A 12,318-nucleotide genomic window follows, 5' to 3' on the forward strand; every position below is an offset into this window, starting at 1 on the left:
CTTGAAATGCACAAAGATTAAAGATATCATTATTAAACAAGACACATCATTACCACAGAATGAGTAATATACACCTCATAATATGCATTACATATGACAATTATATTAATTCCCCTATACAACAGAAGGGCTTCTCCTAACCGAAAATTGACAACAACCCAAATGCCCCCAAATGCCCGCCAGCCAGTGAACGAACAGCTGACACACTCCAACACTGGAAAACTACTCCACGATGAAAAGGAACAAAACGTACCTGCAGGGACCTCCCAACCATTCTAATGAGCACAACAGGCCAGACACAAACAGGTGCGTAAGAACACACACTGACTGGGCGCATATGGGCTCAGTCGGTTAAGCATCTGACTCTTGGTTTCAGCCGAGGCCATGATCTCACGGTTTGTGAGTTCGAGCCCCACATAGGGCCCCACGCTGACAGTGCAGAACCTGCCTGGGATTCTCTCTCCCTCTCTGTCTGCCCCTCCCCGACTCACATGCATGTGTGCTCTCTCAAAATAAATAAATGAACATTAAAAAAAGAAAAGAACATATACTGCTAACTCCACTAACATGATACAAGAGACAAAAGAAAGAGGGAGGACAAACGGGACTTCCCTCCCCCAGATTTGTACACTCTATTTTACAGTATACAACAAAAGCTTAAATACATTACCCAATTTTGATCTTAGGAAAAACCCTCTAAGTTATTCTTTCCAATTTAAAACAGGAAACAAGGGGCACCTTGGGGGCTCAGTCGGTTGAGCATCCGACTTCAGCTCAGGTCATGATCTCACGGTTCGTGGGTTTGAGCCCCACGTCGGGCTCTGTGCCGGCAGCTCAGAGCCTGGAGCCTGCTTCGGATTCTGTGTCTCCCTCTCTCTCTGACCCTCCTCCACTCACGCTCTGTCTCTCTCTCTCTCAAAAATTAATAAACATTTTAGAAAAATGACAGTAAGAGACGACACTGAGAGAGTGGAGGCAGAGTTTGGATGCGAGCCTGCTGATGCCAAGAGCTCTCTCCAAGCCTCCCACAGCCCAAATCACAGCTGAGATAAAGGACCTGAAAGCTTCACACATACACTGGTGAGTAAATGCTTCTGTGAAGCACCAGAAACTCAATACATTAGGTTTTCACAGCTCTGCCCTCCCTGGGGCAACTTCTCTGCTCTGCGCTTGCAGCACGAAAGTGGCTCTGGACCACGACGGGCATGGCCGTGTTCGAACGAAACTCTACTTTCAACTATCCGGTTGTGAGGGCGCCTGGGGGGCTCAGTCGGTTGGGCGTCCAACTTCGGCTCAGGTGATGATCTCATGGTGCATGGGTTCGAGCCTCGCGTCAGGCTCTCTGCGGTCAGCGTAGAGCTTGAAGCCTGCTTCAGATCCTCTGCCCCCACTCGAAAAGTAAGTAAACGTTACAAATAATAATAAAATAAAATAATAAAATAAAATAAATCAGGCTGTGAGCCGGATTTGGCCCGTGGGCCTGTAGTTCACTGATACCTAATCAGAAGTGAAGATCACGATGAAAGTTTTTTCTTGTTATTTTGAAAAATACAGCTCTCTTCCCACAAATGGAATGCTTTGAGAAAATAATCATTATTTCGTTGGCAGACCGTTCAGTATTCAGTAACCCGCCTACAGTGACAACACTGCTGGAGCCCAGGGTCCCATCACCGTACGCCTGTCACCGGGTAACCTCACCGAGTCCCACAGCTTAACCACTACCCATGCACAGTGGACCCCCGACTGTCCACCCCCGTCCCAGACCTCTCTGCTCTCAGGAACTGCCTTCTGGGTGCCTCCACCTGGACGTCAGGCAGGAAACCTTCAGCTCGACAATGAAAAGGCACGTTCCCCATCACTCCCAGGCCTCCACATGGCCAATTCCTTCTGCCCTCACACCTTTCTTCCAGCTAAGACCGACGCCTTCTTCAGATCCACCTTTAGATGTCAGCCTTGAGATGCCACGGATGTGAGCGACGGGTCCCACAGACGAGCCACGACAGCACATACCCGTCAGCCGCAGCCACGGCCATCGACTGGCCAACTCATGAGGCTGCCTGTCCCATCAAGATATAAATCCCTCCAGAGGCCAGGACAGGCATTTTATTCAGTAGCCTACGTCAGAGCCTAACATTATGCCTGGAAGGTACGTGAAACGCAGGACCTGTTGAAGGAGTGTTGGCTCTTACCGGCGAACAGCTTTCTGAGGTGAGACTGAATCACTGACGGGCTAGTAGACTGGCCCAGGATCTCCAACAGGTCATCGTCACCGATGAAATAAAACCTTGGAAACGTTGAGCGTTTTTCCTGATAACGACAAAAAGAATAGCCTTATCTTTTCAAATAACTAATAAAGTACTTTACAACTTGTTACATAAATATTTTTAAAGAACATGCCTCTAAAAATTCATTCAATGATTTCTGACATCTTTGAAGTTGATCGAGTATGGTTAGCAGCGAATTTCTGATTCCTGCGTGAGTCGTTAATGTTGTGACTCTATTGTCTTTCTTGATGTCACTCATTATCGATCTACAGAAGAAAAAAAAGTTATTTTTACCTCCATTTTAACAGTTTTTGACTGAAAGAGAAATATAGACACATTTATTTTTTATCTACTTAAAATAAAATAGAGGTAACGCTACTATAAAAGCAAAACATCACTGTGTTTCTTCTAAGAAATAATGGCAAAAATTAGTAAAGTCCCATTACCATTTTGTAATTATTTTTTCTCCTGTAAGGAAGCTCTACGTCCAACATGGGGCTCGAACTCATGACCCGGAGATCAAGAGTTGCATGCTCCACCGAATGAGCCCACCAGGTGCCCTCCATTACCATTCTTAACCTCCCATGTTGCAAATTCGCTTATTTCATTCATTCTCTAAACAAATATTTAGCCCTATCTCATAAAGATAATGGTCCAGTGAGAAAGATATTAAATAATTTTCTCGAATTATTTAAATAAAATATTGATATATACTAATGAGGAAAAGTACAAAGTATTTTAGGGCAGCTAACGGGGCAATCCGTAATCCACAGCTTCTGTGAGAAAGTGATTGAGGCTGAGCCTGCATGGTGAATAGAAAGAAGACATCAGTGAGCAGGAGGGGAGCACCTTCTGGCAAAGATCCTGGGAAGGGCTCGAAATGTTCGAGCAAGTCAAGGCTGGCGTCCCCAAAGCAAACAGAATGCACAAGAGAAGGCTGCGGAAATGGACAAGGAGAGGCTATGCTCTATCCTCAGAACAACAGGAAACCTCTCTACACGTTTACTAAAGAATTCAAGGAAATAGGCCACAACAAGTCACCAGCACAAGACCACTCTGGCGGTCACACACGAGGGTCACTGCTGAGAATGAGCACAAACCCAAGTGAGGCCATGGACCCAGGGAGTAACGACAAAAGTAGCTCAGAATAAAGTCAAACCAGGAGAGACATAAAGACATAAAGACATAAAGACATAAAGTAGGTCAGAATTAACAAATGCAGTGACCTACTGGATTTGGAGGTACAGGGGGAGGTCAAATACCCCTATGATTCCACTCTGAGCAGTCAGTTAGCGAGAAAGACACAGGGAAGAGGACCTGAGCTAAAGGGATAAGCTTGTGAACCTGCTTTTGGCACACTGAGGGTGTCCACACCACTGGGGCTCAGGAGAGAAGGAGGGCTCGACAGGTGGACAAGGACGGAAGAGGGGATGAGACCGCCCATGGAGCGTGACACACTGACAGGAGACCCGGCACCAAACTCCCGAGGAGTGTCCACAGCTGGATGTTCAGAGAGGCCTGAGGACTAGAAACTAGAAGAGGACCCAGACAGACGGCCAGAAAACCACCTGCAGTACCCCAGAAGCCAAGGGAAAAAACTCTCCAACAAGAAATGCTCAACGCTTTTAAATACTAGTCAGAGATGAAGTAAAATGAGGCGTGAAAAATGCCCATCAAATTTACAACAGGAGAGTAATGTATTACTTTTGGCAACAGTAGCTACATATTAGTACTATTATGATTCCTCTCCTACTGTAGTAACATTACTGTTAGTATCAGGTCACGTGGTAAAGACAGGTCAGATCAACACGGTTCAAGAAGCAAATGGCTGAATGAGAGAAAACAGCCCTTACAAGGATCCAAAAGAGAAAGAGTTTGAAGACACAGGTGACACTCATAACGTAAAAGTAATCGCCTCGTGTTAAGCACCTCCCAACACGAATAAAAAGCTGCTGCGTGTGTCTCTGCCCCACGTAGCTGTGCTCACCTAAAATCTTCATCAACCCTGCTGAAGCGTGTCTGCTCTTTCGGCAATGCTCCACGGCCAAATATGGGCTCCAAATACACCCACTTCCTCTGAATATGATTTAAATTCTGCAGGTATTCATCTAATTCTGCAAGTTTTCTTTCCCAAATGGACACTTTATCTTCAAATCCCTTATAATAAGGAGAATCCTTTAAGGACTGAAGAAGACATCTATTATCTCCAACTTGATTTACGATGTCTTTCCAGTCTTTAATCAGCTTGATAGTTCGACTCTGGCTGTCTTCATAATCAATCAATGTAAATACCGCTCCAACTCCCCAAAGATCAAGTTCACGTAAAGCTTCTCTAATCGTAACTTCACCTTGTGCCCGACTGTTTAAATCCTATTTAACATAAAATATTCATATTTATTATTTCCACATTAATTTTATAAATAAACCATACAATATTTATTTTATAACACAATATATTTTTATTTGGCTTTTCACAATAAAGGAAAAAATAAGTGAATATATTTTACATGTTATCCAAGAGAATTAATCACTAGCTAATGTATCAGGAGATATCAGATACAAAGTATCCAATCTCACATAGTCAAAGTATGATATTAAAGACCTGCCATAAGCTTTTTACTTCTAAGAAAGAAAGAAAAATCAAGAATCCATTGCAAAACACAAAAACAGGCTTATTTAAAATTTTGCAGCCCTCAACAATGATACTGTAACTTAAATTTAACTTCTGAGGCAGCTGAAGTGGTTAGTAACCATCTTCTACAGCAACTGTACTTTATGATCTCACAATTACCTAACAGGCTCCAGGGTTCTGAACAAACACAAAGGTGAACATGTTGAATAGGAAAAAAACAATGTGACATCAAGAGTCCTTTTATTTTTACATCAAACGGGCAGATCACAACACACAGAGTCTGCCACTTAAGACGGCCAAAGGCGGTACCATTTCTCCTTGTACCACAGACCTTTCCTAACCCTGATTTGCAAACTGGTTCTTGGTTTAGCTCTCTGGATTTTGTGATCTCTTAGCTTGTATTTATAATATACCCCATGATTTTAAATGTATTTTATATAAAATGATTTGTATTTGCTTGCCTTTCGATTAAAGCTGACTCCCTTCCTTTTTTCAAAAAACACATTTTTTTTTTCATGTTTATTTATTTTTGAGAGAGACATGGCACGAGTGGGGGAGGGGGCAGAGAGAGGGAGACACAGAATCTGAAGCAGCCTCAGGCTCTGAGTCATCAGCACAGAGCCCGATGTGGGGCTCAAACCCACGAACTGTGAGATCATGACCTGAGCCGAAGTCGGACGCTCACCCGACTGAGCCACCCAGGCGCCCCAAAGCTGACTCCCTTCTTAAACCAAGATTATTTTTTATTTCATATTGTCTTCTTTCTCTCAAGGAAGGGGTTTACGCTGCTTCTATACTCCTATACAGATTCAGATGTATTACTAAAGAAAGAATAATGGACTAGCGGAACATTGTCACTATATTAAGAGAAAAAAAAATTTTGCTGCTTTTTTTACATAAAACACAAAGCAAAACCATCTGTTAACAAAGGTCATATTCATGAGATATTTATACAAGTGATTCTTACTTTAAGGTCTGAAGCTTTGGCAACAATCGTATCAGCTACTCTGAGCAGGTCACCAAACATTAATTTCTCCAGGCTAGTCCCCCGAGGAAGGCCAAGCAGACGAAAAAGGTCAAGCCAGTGATCTGGAGAAAGACACTCCCCTCTCACGTATTTCAAGATAGGAATTACGGTCTGTTAAAAGAGAAAAAGACACATGTACACACAAGAATATATGTCAAAATGCAAACTGTTATTTCCTTTAATGATTAGTTATAAAATTTTAATTACTCTATCATCTTATTTAACAAACTCGAAATCAAATTCTCAAACAGAATTGTGTATGATTTTTTATTAAACACTACTGTGGATACATGCAAACTTCCTGTTATAGCTTGACAGATTTGACGACATGACCTAAAATGTTTCTATCTTTATTATTTTAGGAAATAACCTATATCCTAAATATGCTAAATGACTCAGATCCTAAACTGCTCTAAGAGGTATAAACACTCCAATTTTTAACTTTAACCATAAATTTCTTAGTTCTAACTTTTCAGAAGAGTAGCAGAAAGATCAATAATTTCTATGGTTTACTCCATACCTCCTATTTTGTTCATGTAATGGAGTCACTGAAAATCAGAAACTAAAAGTACAGCTCACTCAGCTGCATAAAAGACACGTGAAAGGTGCAAACCTCATTCTAAAATAGTAAAGTAAAACTATCTTACTTTGTATTTGTCAACTTCTGATTGTAATTTCACCGTCATAACCGAATGTTCTTCAACTTTTCTTAATCTGTCATGCCAATTCATCAAAAATTCTTCAAACAGATATGTCTTAGTCCTGTAAGAGACCAGGAATACACCTCAAAATGTACCTCCCAAAAAAACACTACCAAATTATAAGAATCTAAATAGTGTTTATGAATCAAACCGAAAAGTAATCCAATCTTCATTGGCCATTTCCTCAAGCCTCTGCTGAAACTCTTCATAAAGGGCCCAAATTTGTGCACAGCTCTCAATGTCCTTGGAGATGCTATCTGCCAAAGACAAGCTGGGCTCTTCTAGGCCAAAATGACGGCAATCATCACTATGGAAACAAAGAGTGAAATATCATTAGATTTTAAAAAACTGTCAAATGTCACTAAGTTTATTTAACTGCATTCCCTGTGTGTGTGTGTGTGTGTGTGTGTGTGTGTGCAGGTAGACAGTGGGGGACTGCATAAGAATTTTACTTTAACTACTTAAGTATAACCTCTTTTAAATTCATAAATATGTATTTCTCCAAAGAAGTCGAAGTGGAATTGATAACATCTGTATTTTATGTCCGTCATACGTCATAAATGATAATAATGTAAAGATTCAGAATGACATATATCATGGACTGATAAAATATCGCATTAATATTAATACCCAAGGGTGAGATTCTAGAATATAAGATACCCTTCATCTAATTGGTACTAAACCCTTCACTCACCCATGAAGACCACTATCTTATGGAAGCATTTACCTAAGAGACGACACCTGAAACACTGCTTACTTAACCTTAATACTTGTAACATAAAGCAACAGGTTTTTTCCTTGGAAACCTCATATTATTGTTATAGGTTCATTTTTCTTCTCAGGGTCTCTGAAAGCAATTTTCCATTAATTTTATAGGCCTCATTTTTAAATACAATGAAATCACAGAAAACAAGTATTCCAACTCCCAGTGTAACTTCTAAGTAAACTTAATTTTCTGTTCTGTTTCTAAGCCTAACCAGAAATTTGCTTCCTTTAACGTCCTTATAGACTCCACCCACAACTCCTAAGAAAGTAGTAGCATGAGCACTTAGAATTATCATTTTTAAAACTTCAGAAATTTATATAGAAAAACATTAAGACAAACAGATACAAGAAAGCCTCTGGCCTAATACAGAGAAATATAAATCAAAATGGTTACTATCCATTTTAAAGAAAAAACATACACCAGCTTTTTCCTTATGACTTCAAGATCATCAAATTCAATCTTTTTCTCTTTTATTGACTTGGCGCTTTTATCAAGAGTACTTTGTGGGCCAGTTTCAATAATATCGTCACCAGGCTTTAGTTGGTCCCAACGAGCTTTAAATTTTTCCAATTCTTGGTAATAGATCTGAAGACGCGACTGAACGTTCCCTTTCATCACTTCGATCTATGAGCCAAAAGAGTTTATGTAATTCAGTTTATAGTAAAATCTCACTTTATTTTCACATTTTATTTCTAACACTTTCTAGGTAGAGGTGAAAAACCACCAAAACAAATTTTTCAGAAGATTGTTTTCAATTACTAACTTCAAGTACAATAAAATTTTGATGTCAAAAACATAGAATCAGACTATAAATATTCAGTAATGAGAGATATACTGCCTGCATCATCATTAAAAACTCATTCGTGTCAGGGGCACCTGGGTGGCTCAGTTGGTTGAGCGTCCAACTTCGACTCAGGTCATGATCCCACAGTCCGTGAGTTCGAGCCCCCCATCGGGCTCTGTGCTGATAGCTTGGAGCCTGGAGCCTGCTTCAGATTTGGTCTCCTTCTCTCTCTGCCCCTTCCCATGCTCTCTCTCTCTCACTCTCTCTCACTCTCTCACTCAAAAAATAAATAAAACATTAAAGAAAAAAACTCATTCATGTCATCAGCAGCATCCACCACAACTATCAGCAAAGTTGATGTGATAAGACACACTTGGCCAATGACCACCAGCTGTGCCACACCAGCAGGGAGCTGCGTAACCGAGGAGGCGTGTCCCAGTGTCCACGCAGAAGAGTACAACAGGTGTGTTTAACTACCAGGTGTCCCCTCAAAAGTCACCATACATAGCAGGCAAACATATTCACTCATAAGGAAAACCGAAAATACGATTACCTAAGTTCTCCATATGGTAGGAAATAAAGACAAAGTACGGGAAACGATCATTTAAATAAAGCATTTTATGGTACGGAAATACTGAGGGAGGCCAATTTCATCCACAGTATAAAATTCCTACCTACCTGAGCTCCAATGGAATAAAGATAAGCCAGAATCTTCAGTGAGAAAAAAATGAAGTTTTCATGTTAACACAATGACTAAAAGGTTCCTACCTGATCTTTAATCATAAGTTGGTGACTTTCCATCATCAACTCAAATTTATCCCACTTAGCCTTCAGATTGCTAATTGTTTCCAAACCTCCACCTGCCACAGTTCGTAAAAGTCTGTTTTTATCTTCAGCTTCTTGGAATAAGGGCAAAATCTAAAGGTTGAAGATATAACAACATAAAAAACAACCTATTTTATCAAATTTCTTGAAAGATTCCATTTATTTTAGGGGTGTCTGGGTGGCTCAGTCGTTTAAGCGTCCGACTCTTGATTTCAGCTCAGGTCATGGGCTCACAGTTCATTGGTTGGAGCCCATGCATCAGGCTCTATGCGGACAGCAAGAATCTGCTTGGGATTCTCTCTCTTCTTTTCTCCCTCCCTCTCTCTCTCAAAATAAATAAATAAACTTAAAAAAAAAAAGTAAGTGGCGCCTGGGTGGCTCAGTTGGTTAAGCATCTGACTGCGGCTCAGGTCATGATCTCATGGATTGTGAGTTCCAGCCCTGCCTCAGGTAAGCATGGCCCCCCATCGGGTGAGACCCACTTTTCTCTCTCCCTTGCTCTCTGCCCCTCGCTAACTTGGATACCCTCTCTCTCTCCAAAAAATTAAAATAAAAAATAAGTAAAATTTTAAAAAAAGATTCTATTCTAACCTGTTCTTGCTTTTTTAAAAATCAAGGTTTCTGTTCTAAATAATTTGTTAAATTCCTGGATATGAAGTTCCTAATACTTACTCATTACTATCTACAAACTCAACTATGGCACTCTATCAAAGAGGTTAAAAGGATCCTAAAGATGGTCACAAGGACTGAAGGAACCTGTGAGTCTGTAAAGACAATGCTCTAACTATTCCAGGTGAAGTTCTTATTAGAAATGTTCCACTCACAGGGAACTGTTAGAAGGAGGCTTCTCAAAGAATGAAGATTAGGGATTAGGTAAGAACAGAAATTAACTATTCCAGCAACAGAAGGAAAAGTCAAGTATTTAAGTATTTAAGAAAAGACAACGGAGAAAGTGAAACTGAGTCATGATGTACTAGGAAGGCCAGAGAAGGCAGAAACGAAGAGTCAGGTTGTGGTTTCCACACGTGGACAGAACCCAGATTAGCCTGAGGAGTACAACAGACTCCCGGGTGGGGCCCTCCTGTCCTCCCCTGCAAGTCCACACGGCACCCGAGAGACGTGACGGCCCGCTTCTGTATGGCCCCTGCTGCTTCAAACCCGGCAGCGTGACTCCCCTGCACCCACGGGTCGGCCCCAGGCCCCTGACTGTGGCTCGAGTGACAGGGACTCTTCCTACCACCGCTGCCACTTCCCGCCTCGCGGGCAGAACAGCACAGCGTCTCTGTCTCTCCTCCTAGTTTCTGCGAAGGTACCTTTTCTGTCTCTCCTCTCGCTTCACTCACAGGGTCCTCTGCCGTCTCCTCTGACATCCCCACAGTAAATGCTGGGATGTCCTACCCTGCTCTGCACCCTCCATGGTCCGCCATCAACCACGTGGTCTCATCCAATCCCCTGGCTTCACAGTTCATGCATGGAGAGATGACTTAAATTTATATCCAATTAATAAACATAGTCTCCACTCTGAAGTCCCTGTTCCTCACTCAACTTCCGTCTGACGTCCCAACCCCCCACCACTTCCACTCTCCAGACACCTTCCCCCTCCAGCCACCCACATTCCCAGGAAATGCTACCATCAGCTTTCCAGGGGCCCAAGCCCAGCAGCTCGGACACACATTTACTCCTCTCTCTCTAACCCTCGCTGTGGAATGCGCCACAAAAGCATACGATTTCACCTCTCAGCAAGCTTTATCATATGAAGTCTATGACGCAGGAGGGACGCATCAAAGTTTCTCTTGTGATTTGAGTTATGTCTCTTGCTGCTTCTAAACTTAGTTAAAACCATCCATAATATAATAACTCCATATGCAAGTGTGTGTGCACGTGTGTGAACGTGTGTATTCCTAATTCAGCTCAAACCGCACACTTCCGGTTACAAACCCCAGAGGGAACAGCATGAATTACTAAGTTTAGTCTGATTCAGATGTGCCACATCCTAGCAGACTGTACCTACTCCTCAATATTAACTCTGACTCGGACTGTTTCACTGCACCAACATAGCACCAGAGTCCAACCATGAGCTCAGCGATTGGGCCAGATTATGTGGACTTCCTTACAATACTGAAATTATATGATGTTTCTCAACGGTCACATAAAATTACCTGATTGAAACATTCCAGTCCAATAAAAATCAATCGATAACTTTGATTTAACTTTGGCGATGCTCACCTCTGGTTTCCGCTGTTGGAGCCTACTGTATTGCAAATTTGCATCGCCAATCTCTTCCACAGACTGGGGCATGACTGTTAAGACGTCCATAGCCTCGGTTACAAATGCATCAATTTCATGTAAGTGAGCTGAACAGGTAACAGAGACACAGAATGTTATTATCACTAAAAATATTTCGCTGCATCATTTTAAAATCAAAGAGCACTGGAAGTACTCACCATATGGCATACGTTAAATCTTAAATTATTATTTGCTCATACGACAGAGTTTTAAAATACAGAATAAGCAAAGAAATGCCTTGCCATACAAGTTTAGTTGTTTTACGTTATACCTCAAAATTTTGACAAAGTTAAAATGTACTCATTCTTAGTATATTTTACTCAAAATTGGTAACCTTTCCCGTCCTTTAGCTAATATGCTAAAGCATCCCAGTTTCATGGAAAAAGACACAGTGCAGACTTTTGGAAAATCTTAGTAACTGAACAGATGAGAAGAAACACATGAGGGCAGAATCGCCTACCTTGCTCAGTACACAGGCACCAAACTGATACTGGCGCATGTTGTCAACAGCAAAACCGCCTCCACTTTTACTCTTAAAAGCTGGGCATGGGCTTTCCCACGTTACGAAAATTGCCATTTGAAGCCCATTTCATTTCATGATACTTTCCAGCTTGGTCGATTTTAATCACTGGGATTCACATTTCATACTATCAAAGTACATGCCTTTGTATATAACAGTAAGTTAAAATGAAAATCAAAAAGCGTCCTTACCCTGGATGCACTTCTTCAAAGAAAGAACAAGTGTATCAAATAACTTCTGGATGAGATCATCAATCACAGTCTTCACGGGGTTACAATTAATATTTAAACAATCTACCTTGACCGCACTGAAAAATGCCAAATGACAGATTTTGACATGAGAAAGACTTATTAGAGGGAAAGAACCTCATTATAATGATTTTATATAATACATTTCAAAGTAACTCAAAAAGTATTATTGTAATCTCTAAGCACATTCAGATTTCATTTAGTAAAATGTTTTCCACGTACTATCAAGAAGTTTTCATGAAACAATGATTGTGTTACAATACTA

At 41.1% G+C, this 12,318-nt stretch overlaps 1 protein-coding gene across 4 annotated transcripts in view; it reads right to left on the reverse strand.

The window, feature by feature from the left end:
* DYNC2H1 (dynein cytoplasmic 2 heavy chain 1) overlaps window positions 1-12,318 on the reverse strand; it is a 348,288-nt gene that overhangs the window by 291,176 nt on the left and 44,794 nt on the right. For all 4 annotated transcript variants that reach the window (XR_007454148.1, XM_049614182.1, XM_049614176.1 and 1 more), the window contains exons 19-28: window positions 11,997-12,112; window positions 11,226-11,353; window positions 8,943-9,092; window positions 7,809-8,014; window positions 6,776-6,931; window positions 6,571-6,685; window positions 5,864-6,034; window positions 4,252-4,634; window positions 2,398-2,530; window positions 2,190-2,307 (exon numbers count right to left, since the gene is read on the reverse strand). Coding sequence is in view for 3 of the 4 variants with exons in the window: in XM_049614182.1 (XP_049470139.1) it covers window positions 2,190-2,307; window positions 2,398-2,530; window positions 4,252-4,634; window positions 5,864-6,034; window positions 6,571-6,685; window positions 6,776-6,931; window positions 7,809-8,014; window positions 8,943-9,092; window positions 11,226-11,353; window positions 11,997-12,112 (1,676 nt within the window). In the remaining variant the exon portion in view is untranslated. The remainder of the gene's footprint in view (window positions 1-2,189; window positions 2,308-2,397; window positions 2,531-4,251; window positions 4,635-5,863; window positions 6,035-6,570; window positions 6,686-6,775; window positions 6,932-7,808; window positions 8,015-8,942; window positions 9,093-11,225; window positions 11,354-11,996; window positions 12,113-12,318) is intronic.

Source organism: Panthera uncia, chromosome D1 (genome assembly GCF_023721935.1).
Source record: "Panthera uncia isolate 11264 chromosome D1, Puncia_PCG_1.0, whole genome shotgun sequence".
In the NCBI taxonomy this organism is placed as follows: Eukaryota; Metazoa; Chordata; class Mammalia; order Carnivora; family Felidae; genus Panthera; species Panthera uncia.